The sequence below is a fragment of the Meles meles genome, chromosome 10, assembly GCF_922984935.1.
Source record: "Meles meles chromosome 10, mMelMel3.1 paternal haplotype, whole genome shotgun sequence".
Classification (NCBI taxonomy): Eukaryota; Metazoa; Chordata; class Mammalia; order Carnivora; family Mustelidae; genus Meles; species Meles meles.
Genome location: NC_060075.1, coordinates 41,410,823 through 41,433,026, shown reverse-complemented (window position 1 = coordinate 41,433,026; position 22,204 = coordinate 41,410,823). Strand labels below are relative to the sequence as shown.

General features: G+C 41.7%; 1 protein-coding gene across 7 annotated transcripts in view; it reads right to left on the bottom strand.

The window, feature by feature from the left end:
* The window catches only part of ELMO1 (engulfment and cell motility 1), a 533,506-nt gene that overhangs the window by 343,753 nt on the left and 167,549 nt on the right, over window positions 1–22,204 (bottom strand). For all 7 annotated transcript variants that reach the window (XM_046020713.1, XM_046020712.1, XM_046020719.1 and 4 more), the window contains 2 exons: window positions 18,206–18,375; window positions 6,582–6,617 (listed from right to left, as the gene is read on the bottom strand). In XM_046020713.1, coding sequence (XP_045876669.1) covers window positions 6,582–6,617; window positions 18,206–18,375 — 206 coding nt within the window. The remainder of the gene's footprint in view (window positions 1–6,581; window positions 6,618–18,205; window positions 18,376–22,204) is intronic.

Here is a 22,204-nt window from a genome sequence, read left to right as displayed (position 1 = left end):
TCTAGTAAGAGTATTAGCACTTTGCAGAGGACTTGAGCAGTCTATATATACACGTGCATGTGTGTGTGTTTGGATGAGTGCTTACACACACACAAACACATAGATACAAATATATATGCAAGTAAACATATTCATTTCTATATTATACTGGCCAGCATTTTATCTTTATTTTAAATATTTTATTTATTTATCTAACAGAAAGTGAGATCACAAGTAGGGGAAGCAGCAGGGAGAGGGAGAAGCAGGCTCTCCACTGAGCAGGGAGCCTGATGCAGGGACTCAATCCCAGGACCCTGAGATCATGGCCTGACCCAAAAGCAGCCACCAAACTGACTGAGCTACCCAGGCGTACTGCATTTTATCTTTATTATAGACTATCTGTGAAAATAATCATTATTTGCTGGACATAGACTTGTGATTTGGAAGGCTGTCTGGAGGGTCTAATGTGTGGGTTAGAAATCAAAACAGAGATCAGACACACTCAGGCAAAAGCACTATCCTTTTAAAACAGCTCCACTCCTGTCCCTGATCAGACAATACCCTGGTCTCTAATGTTATTAAAACAACACTTAACAGACACTCAGAATCTTTTACAGAAACTCACCTCTACTGTAAATCATCATCACCATCAATGTTAAGTCTCAAGGCCAGTACTCTCTCCAAGTATCCTGCATGAGGCCCACCAGGATGTCTGCACTGCACGCAACCTCACAGATTCACGCGCTTGATTTAAAACAATAAATAAATGAAGCTGGTTGCTCAGATTTTGAATCTCTAGACTCCGACATGCCACAACTGCTATACTACAAAGGCTCATGGAATGTTTAGACTGAACCTCCCCATCTATTTTGTGCTAACAGAACAGAAAACGGACTCCCATTTCTTTGAAAACAGCTTTGTCACTTTCCTGAGAGGGTGGCTCATGACCTCAGGCATGACCTTGGGAATTCTGCCTCACTTCAGAGGCTGCGAGGCTGTCAGGAGAAGACCGTGATCCAAAGCTACCAGAGATCAGAGAGGATGGGACGGAACGGATAGACACCATTACGTGGAGTCAGACAGCAGTCTCCTCTCCATCACTCGATGGGCAAATTACTGACTCAGGCTATGCTTCTGTTGCCTTACTGACAGTGGTGGTGGTGATACTTGATTTCTGGGGGAACAGAACAAGCCACAATGCTTCAAGCCCTTCCCGCAGTGTGTAGCAACACGCGTTAGCTGTGATCCCTTACACAAAAGTGATCTTGTAGGAAGGTAAACAAAGTCCAGGATCTTCAAATGTTTGTCTTCATGTGTCAAGGATTCTCTGTCCTTGGAGCCAGGGGGCGGTGGGTGGGGGAGGGTGTTGGGTGGGTGGGAGCAGAAAGCAAGGAAAGCCAAACCATTCAGGCAAGAACTACTTTAAAAAGGCTTCTCTGAGTCACAGACTGGCAATACCAATCTCACAGGGGATCCCCAGGTGGCACGCCCCCCCCAAAATAAATTCCAAACCAAAAAACCCAAACGTACTTGAAGCAGAATATATAACCAGTAGAAAGACGAAAAAGGGGTTAAAAAGAGTAGCAAGAAAGGTTAAAAAAAAAAATCCAGAAATGACTCTACAGTGAATCACAAGAAAATCCAGATGTCAGATTGTGAGGGAAAAATAAAACCAAAAAAAGGAAACTGCCTCAGGAAAATAAGAGAGTCAGGTATAAAAGCAATTAGTAAGACTTATTAATAAAGTGTGCTGGCATTAGTATTGCTGTGAAAACGTTATTACATGATAATGTACAGTACTCACAGTAAACAGTATTAGCTTATGTATTACTTTATTATAATATTAGTCATCACCATTATCAGCTAATTTCTTTTTTGCTTAAAAAGGGGGAAAACAAGCATATGGTAACTAATTGTTGCTATTTGCTTACACCTGGCAAGCTCAAAGATCTCAAATCTACAAGACTCCCATGTAAATGACATTGGAGAATGGCACCTGTGGCCTCCGTACTGTGGAAACATGGCCTCATCTTGAGAGAGAGTGACAAAGGAAAGCACACGTTACTGCAATCAAACCCTTCTTTATACCCCCCTGGAGCTAATTGAGGCTGAGAACGGAGAGCGTGTTCATCTTCCTTAGCTGCTTTAGAAACAAAATATAAGTAATATTTATGCTCTCTAATTAACTGAAGGTAAAATGACCCTGGTCCCCACTGGAAGGACCCATAATCTGAGTGACCTTAGTAAGCCCTAGGGATTGTTCTGCTTCCTCCAATGCTCTGGAACTCTGCCTGTAGACTCCTCAAACAGGCTGCAAGGACTTGGGAGGAAAGATGGAGAGAAAGAGAAAAGGTATCACTTGGTTTCCAAATCTGCAAGCCTTGCTTTTGGGCCCAGGATTTCAATCTCCATGGTTGTGAAGGAGATGGAGTGCCATTTCTGCAACTGTCGATAGGCCTTTCTGGGCTTTGCTGTCTTCCGTTAAGTGTGACTGATTGGTAAGTGGGAGAAGCTCCTTCCACATCACACACTAAGATGCCCAGAGTAGGGATAGCTCCCTTGGTCCATCTAATAACATTGTATATAAGTGTTGTGTTATTTGTATTCATATTTTATAAAAATATTATGTAATATCTTACACACATATTTTAAAATATATTGTATATGTTATCAGACCATACAATTCCATTTTATATAATATATCATATAAAGATATTATTAAATATATGTTATATTATTTATTACATTATAAAATATATACACACATATATAATACTCTCACATATAGAGAGAGTGCATATATAACATAAATATAATTCTCTGTGACTGGTTGCTAGATGGCATACTAACTAGGTTTCCACAAGAGAGAATTTTTTTTTTTAATTCAACCTCAAATCCTCAATTGCAAAGAGAAATGGCCATGTTAAAATTTTATTACATTCCAAATCAATCATCTAATTTCAAATGATACAGCTATAAAAGCCCTTATTGAACTCTCCCTTATTGACTCTCACCCCTAGAGGAGAGACTGAGGCCCCAAAGGCAAAGGCAGGAGAAAGGCTCTCTTTCGGAAGTCCATGCCACGTGCACAAGATCAAGGCTAAAAGGGTTATGAGTAAAACCCAACCATATGGCACATGCAGGCGCACTTTTATTTGTTTGCTTTATTTGTTTTTTTATAAAGTGCTAAGCTAAAGATTTTGCAGTACCGACTGCCACAAATTAAGCCGACTGCAAACTTACATTCTGGTGAGAGACATGTCACAGCCAACACACCATGTGTGTTGGAACGATTCAAATAAATGTTTCTCATCAACTCAGTAGAGACCATCTTCATTCCAACTAAATACAGCCAATCTTGAAGCATTTCCAATTTAAGCAGCTAAATTTATAAAAGAATAGTGCCTCCAAATGTTTTGACTGGGTGCCATTCCCAGGACAGAGGTGGAGAGAAGATGGAAGTAAAGACTACTTTTAAAGTTATCAATAAGTCATACTCACTATATCCTTAATTCCCAAAGTTAATGACTATAGTTCTGTCTTGCCCTTTGAATTTTTCCAAATGTTTTCTCTTGTATGTGGTAAAAATTATATACATAAAGGGTTAAAAATTGCTAAAAATCACCCTTGGCCTTCATTTTCATAGCATGACTTGTGTGCAAACCTTCTTTTGGCTCCTTTGTTAAAAATTTAACTGCAAATCAGTTCTGGACTCTATTCTGTCCCTTTGATCTGTCTACCCCTTATAGCAAATTCCTAGTGTGTTAGTAACTTTATAGGAAGTCTTGAAGTCAGTTAATGAAATCCTCCAACTTGGTTCATCTTTGTTGCTTTTTCCAAGACTGTTTTGCCTATTCTAGGTCCTATACATTTCCTTCAAGTTTTAGGATTGGTTTGCAATTTCCTTTTAAAAAATCCTATTGCGCTGGGGGCACCTGCATGGCTCAGTCTATTAAGTGTCCAACTCTTGGTTTTGGCTCAGATCATGATCTCAGGGTTGTGGGATGGAGTCCAGGGTCCGGCTCCATGCTCAAGAGCATCTGCTTGGGATTCTCGCTCTCCTGCCCTTCTCCTCCCCACCCACCCCCCACCTCATGCTCAATCTAAATAAACAAATAAATTCCTTAAATTTCAAAAGTCTGACTATAATGTTTCCAGATAACAGTTTCCTATTTACCCCACTTAGGATCACTGAGCTTCTTAGCTCTATAAATTTATGTTTTCCAACAAATTTTGGAAACTGTCATTATTTCCTCAAATATTTTTCTGCTTCCTTCTCTTCTCTCTTTCTGAGACCCCCATTAAATGTGGTTTAAATTAATTGTTACAATATCACAGATCAATTACTCTCTATTCATTTTATCTATTCTTCGGACTGAACAATTTGTACTGACACGTCTTCAAGGTTACTATCTCTTCTACCATCTTCAACTCCCATACAGTGAATTTGTCATTTTAAGTATTACACGTTCCAGTTTTATAATCTCCAGTTGGTTATTTTTTTATGGTTTCCATTTCTCTGCTAAGACTTCTCATCTGTGCACACATCACAGTAATACTTTCTTCTTTTAATATAGTTACAAATGTTGCTTTAGAATCTTCATTTGCTAATTCCAACACCTGGGTCATCTCAGGCTCAGATTCTGGTACTTGCTTTATTTTGTTTTTCTTAAGAATGAGTCATCTTTTCTTCTTCTTCACGTATCTAGTTTTTTTTTATTATATTCTGAACATTGGGAATAAAAGACCACCAAGTCTCAAAATTTCAATTTTATTCTTCCGAAGAATGTTTTGTTAGAGCAGGAACAAACCTAGCTAGAATCAAACTCCCAAATTCTGTAGTGAGTGGCAGTTTAAATCTCTTCTCAATTCTTTTCATTTCCAGTTGCTGTTTTTACCAGGCCCCCCAGGTTTCTCACACATATCTACACTCACACACATGTACATTCACATTACTGACTTGGGCCAATTTTACAGGTGGATGTATGTAGATATAGGGTTTCATATCCTCTGAACTTCCTTCCTTTCATGGATTTCCCCTCATAAAGTAGCTGCTCCATCAGCCCCAAACTATATCTTCTTAGTGTCCCACCAAGACTCAGGCTTTCAGCCACCCCATGCTAACCGCAGGAGTGGGGATCTTCAGGAAAAAGCTACAAACACATAAATCTCATCTGAGACTCATTTGTTCTTCCAAAGATTGACCTCAGTTCTTTCTGTCTACTTTGGGTTGCTATCCAGTTCCTTCAAGCAGTTGTTTTTAGGTGTTTTTGTTTACACTACTTTGTCCAGATTTTATCATTTCTATCCGTATTAGTCTAATTAAGATATTCTGCCATCACCAGAATGAAGGCCCTGAACACTGATTTATTCTATGCTTGATAAATGAAAATCATGGTTCACATGTAGTCACACTTCCGGCATCCCTACATACCAAAAGATTAAAATTATTAGCAGATAAATTTTAAGAAATTACTCTGGCTTCAGAGCTCCCAAATTCCTCGACACTAGCAAGTCGTTGCTAGAGAAAAACCTCAGTTTGAGTCCCATCTCCACCACCCGATTTTAACTTCTGCGTCAGTGAAATAATTCTCATTATACTGATCTTGTGCGGTGGACAGTGTGGATTAAAAGTAATGAGTGTAAACACTGAGACAGTGCCCAGAACAAACTCTCATAAAAGAGGGCTTCTGCTGCCATTACCATTAAGTGTGCCTACTATATTAAATACATATATCAAAAGAATATTTAAAAATTTTTACCCTAAAAACTCAGTAGTGCTTTCTACTTTATTAGGATTTAGTAACTAAGGAGTATATACTTTTTTTTTTCTATGTGGAAGGGTAGGGGAAGGTGAATGACTGAGACCAGTTTTATGCACTTGAAGGCGATTGGAATTTTCTCTGAGGACTGAAAAAACAAGACACGCATTTTCAGATGTTGCTCAGTCTTGCTTCTCAAATTGAAATTATCTGCTGAACAACTTGGCAAAGTGGAAATTTGTTCCGCCCACTGGAGAGAGTTTGTTAGACCCTGTTTGGACTCACCTTGTTCAGTGGACAAGAAAGGCACCAAGGAGGAAAAGCGCTAAGAAAGAAGTTCTGAGATCTCCAGACACAATTATCATGCAATTCACTTGATAGGGGACTGAACACTTTCTGAGAATGCGAATAAATAATTTTCATACCATACTTCAATCCTGAACTTTTTTTAATAGGGATCTTTTTCATACTGAGCCACTGAAGAAAATCAAAGACTTTTAACTTTGAACATCAGATAGGCCACAAAAAAGGAAGTTTTTGTTTAAAGTAATACATAAAATTATGCCTAGCCTTGCTCCCGGAGAAGGATAGCAATTCTGTTTTAATCATTGTGTGGCGACAAACATAAAATATCCTCTGACCACCAACCGAAAGAAAAGGGGGAAGGGATAAATTTTTGAAGAACGTGTTAGTAAGAATATCAAACAAGCAAAAAAAAAAAAAATCACTTACTCAAAATATCTAGATGCATAGTTATAAGGTCAGTCAGAGGACAGGGTTTAATTATGCAGAGAAGAAGAAGTGTTACATCGTCTATATTAATTGATCATAAATTCTTACCAAGGCTTCATGATCTTCTGCAATTTCTGGTATCGTCTGCAAAATTTGAAAAAAAAAACATATGAGGAGCATGTTTGAAAGCAATCATTTTTACACAAAGAACATATCTTGAAGAAAGGTCAGGATTACATATAGGGGAGATGTAACTGCCATGATGTAAATGACTTTATTCATTTCAAAACATTATTCAAAGTAATAAATTGGTGTTCCCCCAATGATAAGAAACAATCAAAAGATAGGAATTAAACTACTGTAACCAACCCATTGCATTAATTTAAGAGTAAAGGCAACCAGAACACTCCATTTAGATCAGGGTGAGTATGTGTTCAGTGGGGGAAAAAAATCCCTAGATGTAAGACCAGGCATATTTTTAATGAAAAAAAAAAAAAGTGGAGCCAAAGGATACTAGACCAATTCTTAAGTATAAGCTCAACACTGAATAAATAATTGATTATCTTTCTTTGGGAAAATGCCCACTAATTCCACTTTGACTTTTCTTGAGAAAAGATTGCCTCTTTGCAGGGAAGGTATCACAAGATACTGCACTAGTCTTAGACAATAGATGCAACTCTGTGATGGTGCCCTGCAAAAAATGCAAGAAAGGACAACTATGCTTCTGAAAAAACTGGGGTCAAGAAGATGAGGAAATAAGTGATGTTCATCCTATCAAACTACTTCCCATCCCTCCAGTCTGCCATATTTCTCTGGTCTTAAGTATGTTCTTCCCTCTATTTTGAATACCCTTCCCATCTAACCAGCTTGTCCAACAAGTTAAGTTCTATTCCAAACTCCCCAGACTCTAGGCTCCTCTGGGAACCCTTCCTGACCTCTGATTCCCCTTCCTTGACCAGACTGAGGGCGGCACGCATACCCCCACGTGCTGAGAGAAACATCCGCTGTAGCATGACTTAGGTAGGACATCTCACTGCTCTTCCAGCTCCCTAAAGGCAGAGGCCTTCACCGTGTCTGAGTACTATGTCGGGCCTGTGCAGAGTAGATAATAAGCAGCTGATGAATGATTTGGCTCTTCAGATGAAGTGAAGTTTCATTTTCATCCACATAAAATGTAACCACTTCAGAAACCTAACTGACCACAGGAGATCAGATCTTGTGTTTGGTAAATCAGGGGCAGGGGAGGAGGTATAAAAAATGCATATAGCCATCTTCTTCCTCCTCCTATCCCCGACGTTGATCTGTCTTTGGAAAAAAAAAAAAAAAAAAAGTATTAGCTTCCTTCCTTCCGTCCCTCAAAAAGCCGCTGGACAGGGTAGAAGTAGTAGTTGACCAGCCCACCACAGGGAGGCACACTTGAGCAGAGGTTGGGCCCCCTCCCAAGGGCTGAGCACTACCGTCCACTAAAAGGAACTGGGCTCCTTGTAGAAATTACTCCTGCCAGGACTGAAGTAAGGAAAGTTCTAGATAAGCCTGGAACAGCTCCCTGAGGCAGAAAGGAATGAAATGCCCAGAGAATAATGGGAGACAGGTCAGAAGGGCATAGAATGCTGCTTGAAGCTTCCATAGCTAAATCTGGGACAGACTGTGCACCAAAATAAATAATAACAGTGGCAGATCACAGCTTACTGAACTAAACAGGACCGAATGAGTCCACTGTTTCAAAGAGTGGCGTGCTGATACTGTTGCAGAGCCAGATCTCCGGCGGAAAACATTCAAATCTGATTGGTACTCTTTTCTATCCTCCACCCCGCAACCATTCCAAAATTATTTATTAATTAATTACAAGGTGAGGTAAGCGTGTTAGAGACTCCCAGAAAGTGCTCTCTTAAGTGGTCGAAGTGAACACCAGTGATAAGACATCGAGTCCATCCACAGGCTGTAATGGAGAAACCACGAGCATCGGTGATATTGCAGCTACAGATGTACAATACGGGTTTATAACAACAAACCAACACAGGATAAACCTGAAGATAAAGACACCTGTGTTCCAAAGGGAAACTGTGCGTACTCTTCCCAGTTCTCAGACGCCAGCCCGGTTGTCTCCAAGTGTAGGCGGCTGGTGAATTCGTACATGTAGCCCCGTCTCGCAGTGATTTTACGGACTTCCTCCTTGCAGGTGAAAATGCAGTTTGCCTCTACTTACAACTGATTTCAACATCCCTTTGCTCCACATGAATTGGTGCCCTTTTGACTTCTCCTTCGAAACCATTGAAACATCTGCCTCGTTCCCTCACCTCACAGGAGTAAAATTGTTTGAACACGTGTCCAGTTTTATGTCTGTGTGAGAGCCAGGCTTTTATTGTTTCTTAAAAATCACCTGTAATGAATTCCCTTTAAACAAACCCAAACTGCAGGATATTCTAAGAGCAACTGACCTATCATCTTAAAATGTGCCAAAATCAGGAGAGAAAAGGAAACCCTTAAGGAATCATTTTGTATGGAAGAGATCAGGAAAAGACGGAACACCTGGTGCAAAGGTGATATGTGGACACAACAGAGACAAGTGTGAGACTTGATCTTGCCACTCTTCCAGTCAGTAGGGAACTGTTCAGTTAATTAAACAAGGAGGCCATTAACTGGGGTGGCCCTGAGGCTGGAGGCCTACATAAGCAAACCAAAATCTAAGCCTGTAAATGCCACAAGGTTGAAAAACAAAACAAAACAAAACAAAACAAAACAAAAAACGCTATCTATGGACAACCAATCACAAACATCCAGCCGGACTCTAAGTTGCAGCCAATCAAATAATTGCTTTGTTTTGCTTCCTCCTCTTCTATATAAAAGTATTTCCCCTGGGGGCACCTGGGTGGCTCAGTCCTTAAGCACAGGCCTTTGGCTCAGGTCGTAATCCCAGGGTCCTGGTATAGAGCCCTGCATCAGGTTCCCAGCTCAGCGGCAGCCTGCTTCTCCCTCTCCCACTCCCCCTGCTTGTGTTCTCTGTCTGTCTGTCTCTCAATAGACTCATTTTTAAAAGAAATATGACCAGGAACAAATGAGTCTAGAAAGGCTGATATTTCAGGGTAGCCAGAAGCCTCTCACCTGAGCCAAGGTACGGCATTCTGTTGCCTGGCAGAAGATAATCTCCTTTCTAAACAGGCTGTGAGACCTTCTCTCGTTTCCATTTTTGTTTCCAGGGTGTTGCTGAATAGCTAGCTTGGGCAAGCTCACCCTGAACATCCCTGTTAATCACTGTCTTGAGAACACACCAATCCCACCTCCCTCTATATTCCCATCAAGCAGAATGTGGAGAAGAATGTGTTGTCCAGCCTTCAGGGTCAGGGGCTCCTGGAGATGCCCAGCCCAGAGCGTCTCCTTTGCACTGAAGGGTGTCCAGATGGCAGGCCTTGATCTCCTTGGAACGCTGGCCATGCAAGAAGGGAGAGGCCGAAGAGAGCTGCCAGGCTAAGCTGCTGTGCTGTCAAAGCTGGCTGCAAAGAGATCCCAGCAGCGGACACTTTCTTCACTGCTTCGGTACTCCTTGTTTACAAGTTTCCCCAATCAACCTGTCTCGACTGCTGTCTCTGGGTCTCTTCCTTGGCCTCACTGGACTATCACGCACCCTTGACTTGGAGTCTGCTGGTGTATGGCTGCACAGATAGACAAAGACCCAGGGACAAAGCAAAGAGCGCTGGGAAGGGGGAAGATCCAGTGTAAGGAATTTTCTGCTGCACAACCACTGACAAAGCCCAAGAGGACTGACCTCTTCCGGGTTTATGATGCAAATTTCTGGCTGGGCCCCAGACGGGCTGTTCCAGTTGGAACTCCCTGCACTCTGCGGAGTGCGGAATCCAAGAAATCAGGCAGATGGATCTGGGGAGACGCAGCAGTCTTCACAGCTGGGGCCCAAAGACCACACGGAGCAGCTTCTTTCTGTCCAGAGAGCTGCTGGCTCCTCCCTGTGGCCTCTGTCCAAGGTGAAGTGCAGGACACGCACTGTGTGACCTGTACTTAGCTGCTCGACAGCAAGTCGCTCATCAGCTTGGCCTGGCTTGGGCCTTCCAGAACAGCCAAGGTTTACGCAAAATACCAAATTCTTAGAATTAAGAGCATGAAGTTAGAGCTAAGAATCCATGTCCGCAGAGGTTAACAAAGTTACTTCCAAAAAAACAAACGAAGTCATCTTTGGTGTGAAGATGAAGTTCAAAAAAGGTCACACGTAGTCCCAAACTGTCATATCCATCTTTGTATTTTCCCCCACACACCTCTCCGGTATGTCTCACCCCACGTCAGAAACACTCAGCACTCAAGTAATACACACTTAACTAAATGAATAAAATCCACAAATCCATTGTTAACTGTGGGTGCTAGGCAACATCAATGCCAAGACATCACTCAGGTGCTTAATTCAAGTCATACATCAATTTTCACATCTCCTAAGGAATGGCTGTAGCTCTGATTCGGGCCTGGAGAAATGAGTCGCATAATGAAAGTTTCATATGAAACTGTCTGTGTGTTAATGAATGCTGACAACAATTTTTATAAACACAAACACACAGAGCTATACATATGCACCATCAAAGGTCCTCATCTGTGTCCATATGTAGAACAGAATGGGGAGGGGACTCATAATTTATACAATTAACATTGTTTTTTTAAGACAGTAACTTGAGAGCTTTTGACATATCTCTCAAATAAACTCTGGAACTCTCTCCACTGTTTCTAATACCGCCAAATTTTGGAGAAATGACTTCAACCAAAAAAAAAAAAAAAAAAGCACTTGTAAATTCCCCAGATTAGTGAGAACCCCTCACTATCTTACTGCTATTTTTCTTAGGAAAGCTAGAATCCCTGAGGGACCACCAGTCCAGTACTGGCCAGGGTGTTAAAAATGGACAGATTCCCCCACAAGTAGTAAAGTATAAATAAGGATATTTCAACGAGCTGCAGGGCTGTTCTTATTTGTAAAACAGCTTTAAAATGTGTATATCCTAGGGCGCTTGGGTGGCTCAGTTGGTTAAGTTACTGCCTTCAGCTCAGGTCATGATCCCGGAGTCTCAGGATCGAGTCCTGCATTGGGATCCCTGCTCAGCAAGGAGTCTGCTTCTCCCTCTGATCCTCCCTCCCCCACCGTGCTCTCTCTGTCTCTCTTGCTCTCTCTCTCTCTCTCAAATAAATATAATTTTTTTTTTTAAAAAATGTCAATGTGTAAAATCTTTTTAAAAAATCCTGAGTCAGGAATCATATTCCAACAAAATAATTTAAATATTCACAAAGATTTTTCTAGAAGAAAAACTGATGAGAGAATGTGAAAAAGACCCCAAGATAAAGGGAAATGTCCAACAACAGTGGGATGGTTAACCATACTGTGCACGTCCTTCATATTGTCACGCTGTACCTCAACAAAGTTCTAAAAATGCAATAATATCCAAACAACACAAATGATGATGGAAATAATATTAATTACATGGAAATATTATTAGGTACAAAAAGCCAACTACAAAGTGTGTGAACATTGTAATTCTTCTTTTGAAAAGCCTGTGCATGTGTGCGTATACATAAAAGAAATACAAAAAAGGAGGCACCTAGATGGCTCAGTCAGTTTAGCATCTGCCTTCGGGTGATGTCATGATCCCAGGGTCCTGGAATCGAGCCCAGCATTGGGCTCTCCACTCAGTCGACGGCAAGTCTGCTTCTCCTTCTCCCGTTGTGATCTCTCTCGCTTTCCCTCTCAAATAAATAAAATCTTAAAAAATATATACATATATAAAAGAAATGCAAAAAGGATATATACCATAATATTAAAAATGTCTCTGGGAAGGCAGATTACAAATGATTCTTATTTTCCTCCTCTGTTTACTTATATTTATTTTTTTTAAAGATTTTATTTATTTGACAGAGATCACAAGTAGGCAGAGAGGCAGGCAGGGGTGGGGGGGAGCAGGCTCTCCACTGAGCAGAGACCCTGATGCGGGACTCGATGCCAGGACTCTGGGATCATGACCTGAGCCGAAGGCAGAGGCTTTAACACTGAGCCACCCAGGCACTGCTACTTATATTTATTTCTTAAATAATAGCATTTTTTTATTAAGGAGAGAAAGCTAATTCAAAAGACTGTCTTGTGTTTTTTATAAGTACATGAATTCAACTTTTTTTCTCTCTTGACTTCTCTGCCCAGGGTGGTGCTACAGCTTACTCATATTCCAACAGCGTAATTTTCCTGTCACATAGCCAAGTGGGAAAGAAACTGTAAGAATCCTGCCCTTTCGTTCTTGGAAATGTTCCCCCTGTTCTTCTGTTTAGCCCTGGAAGGACATGAGATAAACTATCCTCTTGACCATGTGTGTAGAGGCACAAAGAACATGGTGTTTTATTGAAAGCCCAAGAAAGGCAGTGTTAGTCACTACATTGGGCTCAGGGTGGCAGGTATGATTCTTTTCTTTCAATTAAAATAAAATATTTCATTTTATTTTTCATGTACTGAGCTGTAACTGGCATACAATATCATGTTAGTTTCAGGTATACAACAGAGCAAATCTACATTTGAATACATTGTGAAAGGATCACAACAGTGTCTACTTACCATCTGTCACCATACAAAGTCAATACAATGTTACTGCCTGTATGCCCCATGCGATACGTTACATCACGGTGACTTGTTTATTTTGTACTTGAATGTTTGTGTTTCTTGATCTCCTCCACCCATCCTGCCTACCCTCCAAGCTTTTTCCTCTCTAGCAACCACCAATCTGTTCCCTATAACGATAAGTCTGGGCTTAGTTTGGTTTTGTTTTTCAGATTCCATGTGTAAGTGAAATCATGTGGTGTTTGCCCTTCTTTGACTGACTTGTATTACTCAGTTTAATACCCTCTAGGTCCATCCATGTTGTCACAAATGGCTGAATACTACTCCATCATACCTATATGTCTCATCTTTATCCATTCATCCATCAGTGATCAGTGGACATCTCGGTTGTAATGCTGCAATAAGCAAGGGGATGTGTGTATCTTTTCAAATTTATGTTTCCATTGTCTTCAGATAGATACCTAGTTGTCAAACTGCTGGATCAAACGGTAGTTTTAATTGTAACGTTTTGAGGAACATCCACATTGTTTTCCAGAGGGGCTGTACCAATTTACGGTCCCACCAACCATGTACAAGCGTTCACTTTTCTCTACATGCTCTCCAACTCTTGTTATTTCTTGTTTCAACAGCAGTGATTCTGACAGGTGTAAGCTAAATTCTCACTGTGGTTTGGGTTTGCTTGCCCCTGATGACGAGCGCTGTGGAGCCTCTTTCAAGTACCTGTTGGCCATCTGTATGTATTCTCGGGATGAATGTCTATTCAGATCCTCTGCCCATTTTTTTTTAATAATTTTTATTTTTTTAAAGACTTTATTTTTTTATTTGACAGACAGAGATCACAAATAAACAGAGAGGCAGGCAGAGAGAGAGAGAGGAGGAAGCAGGCTCCCTGCTGATTAGAGAGCCCAGTGTGGGGCTCGATCCCAAGACCCTGAGATCATGACCTGAGCCAAAGGCAGAGGCTTAACCCACTGAGCCACCCAGGTACTCCCCTCTGCCCATTTTTTAACCGGGCTGTTTTTGTTATTGGGTTATATGAGCTCTTTAGAGATTTTGGATATTAACCCCTTGAGAAGTGTCTGAGTACCCACTTTTAAAAAAAACACTGTCCACTCTTTGACTTTCCTTGCCTTGCGCAGGCTGAGCCAACACGTTTCCCCACAGCTTCACTTGGTTCCACACATATGTTTCAAGCTTAAACTAGGAAGGGAATTTCTAAATTCCACAAGGATGGAAAAATTCAGTTCAGGTTTTAGACACTGTGCCCTGCCAAAGTGACACTCCCCTTGCTCCTCTGTTGCTCATTTTGCCCCATGGCCCCTTCTGGGACCAACTGGAGAAAGAGACCTTTAAAAACTCAGCCCTGAGTAATGACAAGCAGGTGAGTAATCTTTGAATCTCATTATGGCTCCAAGTAATGGGGAAAATTCCAGCTACATTTCTTCAGTGTTTCCTAAAAATTTCCACAGGTCCTACTTAGGCAACCTCTGCCTTCCCCCGCTGGAAATTTGCCCAGGAGTCACAGCAAAATATATTCCAAATTGCAAGATCTATTTAATTTGTACAGTTTCTGTTCCCAAAGTTGCCTATTAATTAATTAAAGTCTTGCTATAAGCTTAATTGAGAAGCCAGGCTTCCTTATAAGAAAAAAATGTCTTTCTCTCATCTTTTTAATCTGAGCCGAAGAGCTGAATAATGGCCGGGCATCGAATAAGCAGCTTCTTAAAATGAGCTGTGGGATCCAGCAGAACGAGGCAGAAAGCCGTGTGGCTCCAGCACCTCCTTCCTCCAGCCCCGAAAGGAGCCTCACTTTCAAATGACACGAGTTGGTGAGGAGGACACCAAACGCGAGTCAGAGAGACACCATTCCTCTCAGAAACAGAGGGTGACGGGAACGCACAAGAGATAAATGCCAACCAGAGTTGCCCAATCTGGCCTCGGGTCGTTTGTCTGTCTGAAACCCAGCTGCATGGAAAAAAAATTAACACAGCTTGCAGATCACAAATTGTTAAAATACTGATAACTATAATAACGCTTTTCAGGGGCGCCTGGGTGGCTCAGTGGGTTAAAGCCTCTGCCTTCGGCTCAGGTCATGATCCCAGGGTCCTGGGATCTGAGTCCCGCATCGGGCTCTCTGCTCAGCAGGGAGCCTGCTTCCTCCTCTCTCTCTACCTGCCTCTCTGCCTGCTTGAGATCTCTGCCTGTCAAATAAATAAATAAAATCTTTAAAAAAATAAATAAATAAATAACACTTTTCAAAAAAAAGGAATTCAATGACAACGGTTCCCATAAAGCACGGTGTCAACATTCTCCCCGGTTATCTGTGTGCAACACGGAGACAGAACTCAGACGGGCCTCCCCAGTCCTCAGTCCGAGGAGGAATGGCTCTTTGGGGGCCCCTCTACAGGTCGAGATGAATTACAGGGCAAGGCAATGACACAGATACTAAGCAATAATGTTGACAAGACAAATACATAGCATCAGTGTTCACTCTTTTTCTTCTCAAACAGAAAGGGCAGAGTCCCTGTGAGGGGTGTTGGAGCCTAAACTGTGTCCCCTTAGAATTTATATGTTGAATCCCTGTCCCCCAGTCCCTCACAATGGGACAGCAGTTAGAGACGGAGCCTTTAAAGAGGGGATGAAGTTAAAATAAGGCCATGAGGGTGTGTCCTAATCCAATCTGACTGGTGTCTTTATAAGAAAAGGAAATGTGGACCTTCAGAGAGAACAGGAATGAGTGGACCCAGAGGAAAGGCCAGTTGAGGGCAGAGCCGGAAGGCTGCCATCAGGAAACCGAGGAGACGACAGGAGAAACCAGTGCTGCCAACACCTTGATCTTGGACTTCCAGCCCCCACAACTATGAGACAATACATCTCTGTGGTGTAAGCTACAGCCTGTGGTATTTTGTTATGGCTGCCTAGCAAACAAATATAATGGTGATTTAAAAAAACAAAAAACAACAACAACAACAGAAAAAACTCTGGAGCTCCTAATGTGCATTTTTCCTCGTTGCCAAAATACATATAAATGCCAGCCTTGGCAGTCCCAGAGCTCGGCCCCAGCCTTCTATTCAGGGTATAAATCACATGGACCTCTGCTTTCAGTATATTTCACACTATAATTGCAATTATGATTGCAATTCTGCTAAATTTAGAAGCATTAACACTATCATTCTGAACACTCAAGAGCTTCAGCCCTTGGATACTTAGGTATCCATGATAAAAACACCTGGTGTTAGCAGGTTACACTACGACTGGCTCTAGCACCCTGCTTGCAATACATCAGTGACTGGGACTCATAATAAATGTGGGGGCATTTTTCATATTCATTTAACACACTGTAAATGTGACTGAGGCTGCACCCCCCTCAGGGCTCACTGTCCCCCCCCAAGCAGTGATTCTGCAGGACCTTCCATATGTGGCACCCACATGAAGTCGTCCACAGTGACTGGGGAAGGTGTTTATAATAGCTCTTACCAAAGAATGAGGGATCCAACCCATTCTGTACCACACCTCAGCCTGGGGCATCCAATACAGATAAAATGTTTTCTCCTTTTCCTTAGTCAAGTCCCTTAGATCCAAAAACTTACTCAAATTCTCCTGAGCCATTTCAAACTCCAGCTCCAATTTATAGCAGGCACCCCGAGATTCCTGTAAACCCCAGAATTTGAGTTTCCCTGCTCTGCTCCAACTTGATGTTCACCAAAAATTTAATGAGCTGAGTTTCAGCCCTCATTAAAAAAATAAATAAACAGGGGCACCTGGATGGCTCAGTGAGTTAAGCCTCTGCCTTTGGCTCAGGACATGATCTCAGGGTCCTGGGATCGAGCCCTACATCAGGCTCTCTGCTCAGCCGGGAGCCCTCTGCCTGCCTCTCTGCCTGCCTCTCGGCCTACTTGTGATCTCTCTCTCTGTCAAATAAATAAATAAAATCTTTTTTAAAAAATTAAAAAACTAAACAAAACCTGTCTATAATCAACCCTTTCCAAATCACCTAAGCCTGCTTGCCAATTAAAAAAAAAGAGAGAGAGAGAGAATCTGTCACAAGTGCTACCTGCAGAGGCCACGTGTAGGAGATGGAAGGAAGGAACGAAGGAACAAAAGAATGAAGGAAGGGAGAGGATCGTGATGGGTCTGCAACACGCACGGTCAACAGCTCGTTCTTTGCATCACCAGGTACTGAAGAGACATGTAAATGGCCCAGGCTTAAACCCCAATTCTCAGGGACATTTAACTCTTTCCTCATAAATATCTATACCAGCTTTGCACATCACTGATATAGCATATTAATATCTAATTAACTTGCATGACATCTTCACATAGTCTAACGTACATATTCTAATAGTGAATGCTAGTCGCACCTGACCACATGGGAATGAGCAGATACCTGGGAACCCTACCCTGGTGTCCAGTGGTCAGGGGAGCTATCTGTCCGCATATGCAAGAGTCAGCCCCATCTGGCTCCTTACACTCCCCAATCACACCACTGAATCAAAGCCTTCCCTGAGAACGTGAGCTCCCCAAGGAGAAATGCCCATCCCTTTCCTGACTGTGATGGAACTCGAACTCCTTCGGGCCCCACTCACTGACGTCCCCTCCATCAGTTTCTGTGAGCTGTAACTGGTCCCACCTCTGGACTCCCTGCCCTCAGAAGGAATTATACCTCACTTGAATTCTGCCGCCATGTATTTTTTAATGGCAAGTCTCACATCTTCTTAAATTCTACCAACTTCCACTCTTTGCACGCAGTATTTAATAAATACTCATTGCATTTAATTTTAAATAATTAAGGATATATACTTCATCATTTAAATGATAGGTTTTTTTAAGGAAGCTCCATGCCCAGCACAGAGCCCAGCATGGGGCTTGAAACCATGACCCTGAGACCAAGACCTGAGCTAAGATTAGGAGTCAGGTGCTTAACCGACTGAGCCACCCAGGTGCCCCTCAAATGATAATTTTTTTAAAAAAATCACTTCAGGGATGCTATTTTGACCTGGTCTAAGACTCCAGAACATAAGGATTTGGGGGAGTGGAGCAGTCCAATTTCTGGTCTTTAAAACTAGAAACTGCAAGTGCAAGGAAAGTAACTAATACCCAGAATACTGGAGAGAATAGACTCGAAGTCTGAATAAAAGATGCTTACTCCGTGCCGCTTTCAACCATCTGTGTGAGGAGAGAGATGCCATCGAGATTGATGAACTCCTGGGCAAACGTGACATCCCGGGAGAGGCTGGCTAAGTCCTTCAAGGCCTCCAGCTTGGCGTCCATACTCGATGACTGTATTCGTTCGTGGAGCTGCTGGGCGTTTTGAGCCTCATTGAGGACAAAAACAAAGGGAAGAGTGTTCACAGAGGAAACCCCAACTGACAAAAAATTACCGTCTCGTTGAAAAACGAAGACACAGAGGCCAAAGCAGGAGACCATATGCATACTCTGTACCAAGGACAGGTTTCCAACCATAATGACTCCGCCTTCAGGCAACGGCTGTTAACTTCATGATGGGAACCAACACTTTCCTGACAGAGCCCATATTTCCATCTCTTGGAAAAGCAAGAGCACAAAAACAATAAAGCCCCAGAAATGGAACTGGAGTGGCAGTGAGGAGGGGACAATGGGGAAAACATTTACCTTTTATGTAAAATTATTATCTACAAATGACAAAAAGCTATTTGCTTAGTTAAACAATTACACAAATTTATGCAACATGTTCACCTGTTCAGTCAATACTCTGCATAAAAACTGCCTACACACTGTGTTCAAAAGCTTCATTAGACACCCAAGTGATCTTTCCCAGTTACTGAAAATTTTCCAGCACAACACAATGGTGCTTATAAATTTCACTTTTCAATACCATGTGTTTCACAGGCATCGGTTAATTACTGCATAAATATAAAATAAAATAATTTGGAAACCAAATTAGCCGCTTTGCCTAAAATTAGACTTCTTTTTACGGCATCTGCCCTTGGCTACTATACACAGGGCAGGGAGGAATGGAAATATATTGGAGGAGCTGACCTTCTGGATAATAACTTACAGTTTAGATTTCAGTAATGGTTTTCATATCTACTTTTCAGCTGGGGCAGACAGGAAGAAAAATAAAATATTAAATTTTTGTGCCTGTATTTCTGCTTAATGGAAATAACTCAACATCTGTTGTACTTATTATTTAATTCAAAATTGCAATGTGCCATTGCCATTTTCATATTCTCCTTCTTGGGTACTTGCTTTCTTCTCTGAAACGTGTTATATTTCAGAGGAAGGGGAAGAGGAGATAGTTGTCCCCAACAGTGAGGTATCTTCCGAACAGAAACTCGTGAGAATGATCCAAGGGCCAACCCCCCACTCTGTGAGCTCTAAGAGGGTTAAGATTGCAGACGGAAGGAAGGGAATCTACCCAGGTACGGACAGCAAAGATTCTCCACCCCATTGGGCTTCACAGCCAGGGTCCCCTCTCTCCCTGCCCAGGGGGACCTTCACTTCACCTGGAAGTAGCCCCCAGGACAGAAGGGGACCCAGCAGAGAAACTAATGCCAAATCTCCAGGGACTAAAACAGGAATGAACCCCACACCCTCCCCAACTTGGTCAGAGACACACGGTGGTCTCCCATCATAACCACCAACTGACACCTTGTATCAGAAACAAAAAGGGAGAGAAGGAAGGAGAAGAACAAGAACTCTCTACTCACTCACAGATCCCTAGATATCTGATATCTACCTAAATCCTATGTTTTTAAGGGGGTTAATGGAGAGTTGAGCAAGAATCATTTCATCTTTTAAAGTCACTCAAAGATACACTATTCTTACAATTTCCAAATGGACATACAGCATTAACATAGATTAAAACCAAGTGGATGACTTTGAATTCCTTGAAAAATACATTTTTCTCCAAGCATGATGTCAGCATTTACCATACAAATGATGATAATTAAGGAATACTCAAAGATTATCTCGCTGTCAGTATTAATTCTGACTAACAGTGTTTGAGGCTGTTAATACTAGTAATAAAATCAGCAAAGTTACTTGGGGCTTTTTATGAGCCATGGTTCTAAATACCCCCAAGAAGGAATTCATTTATTCTACACAGTAATCCTATCAGGTAGGTGTCCTTACCATCTTTACTGTACACAGGAAACTGAAGGGCCAGAGAAGTTATGCAACTTAGCCAAGGTCACAGAGGCAGAAGTCGGCACAGGTGCACATTACTTAAAGCAAGAGTGTGTGTACGTATGTGCACACACATGCATACACATGTAGGTGTGTGTGCATTCTGTCTGGCTCTAGGGAGAGTTCAGCCAAGGTAGAGGAAAGAACTGAACATTTTTATGGTATAACACCATTTGTTCATTTCTTTATGGTACACTAACACTCCCCAGCAAATTTGATGGAGACAGTTATGTTATTTTTTAACATTTTTTGTGTGTATATAAAAAGTGAAAGAGTTAGCATATGCTGACCCATATTTCTCAGTTAAACATAAAATAATAAAAAAAAATCTACCAACAACAACTGACATTTACAGAGCCAAAATATCTTGCTTATAGAATAATGCCTAGTTTTAGACCCTAGGGTTAACAGCCAAATTATAAAATGTGTGCTTAAAAAGTAGATTCCTGGACTTCCTTTCTAGATATCGTAATTTGGTTTCTCTGTAGAGACCCGAACAGCGGCATTTTTAGAGTTCCCCCAGTGATTCGGCTTGGGGACCCCTGCTCTTTAGAACACGTAAACCAGGATCCTCTAGGTAGACCCCATCTTATGATACCGCCCTGTGCACTGGCTTCCACATCCTACCACTCACCTGAGCTGGGACTGTGTGGGTCATGATCTGAAGAGGACAGACTTTTGGGGCACTGTAAAACCTCACCCTGCCAAACACCTAACCTTCTTCCAAGGAGTGGCTCACATTGTGGAAATGTTGCTCATAAACCCATGGCAATAAAAAAAAGAAAGAACATCTTCTTCGGCTTAGAGCAGATCTCGGTGTAAAAACCAAGCCTCTCTAATTCTAAGACCCAACAAAAGGCAAGGTGTACTCTTTCTGCTGGCCAGCAGATGAGCAATTGTAACAGGATAAACAGCAACGACAAAAACCAGCTGAAACCATGCTCTAGAAATGTCAAATTAGCATTAATTCCTGCTGACTAAAGTAAGGTCAATGCTAAGTCAGACAAAAATGTCTCAGCTCATCATGTGGCCATTGAAAAATGAGTATGAATGATGATTCCAGTAAGTGGAGAAGGAGGCATCAGAAGACAGTCTGGCCAACTCCAGCCATGCATTCTGTGGAGCCTGTCGCTGTGTTTAGGTTCAAGATGTTATTGGGTAAAATGTTTAGGAGTTTTTAAGCCCCTCTAATGTAATTTTCAACAAGAAGAATGTGTGGTAGTTACAGTACCCACAGTTTAACTTCAGCCAGATGCTTTTCCCAGTTTTTAAATTTATTTTTAGCCTACCACATGGCTTCAGTGGAAACTGAAAATAAGAGTTAGACACAGTTTTTGTCACATATGCAGAGTGAAAATAGTAACACTTGGTGTATTTTGCGCAGATTATTTTTTAGGAAAGCAATAAAATGCACTGTGAAATAATCTAGTTTAAATATGCTAATGTTACTATCCAAAGAATCTACAAGCAAGGAAGAAAGATGAAGATAAGCAACACAGTCAGCTACAGTAGCCTAAATATTCTACAGCATTCTGGCGAGCAGCTCTTATTGGGGAGACCTTAAAGTGTCTTATCTAGATCAGCTGGCACTGAAACAGATTAAGTGGCAAGCATTTCACAAACTACATTATTATCAATCTTCATCACCACTGGCCAGAACTGGAAAATGCTTCAACACTCTCACTTTTCCACACAGGCACACCCCGACTTTAAAGAGAGGTAATGGGCTGTCTTTGGATTTGTTTCCTTTGTTTGTTGACTGAATTGGCTTAGACGGCATTAGGTGGATGTGTTGGGCAGGTGGGTAAAACCCATCAAGGCAGTGGCGTTATCATACCTGTAATATAAAAGTTACTGAAATGACCACCAAACGCAAACCTTAAAGTCCGTTTCCTTGCTCTTAACGGGAAATAAAAGCTTCCTCTTCTGTAATGGGAAATATAAGGAAGGACGACCTTCCTGCCAACCCAGAATCCGC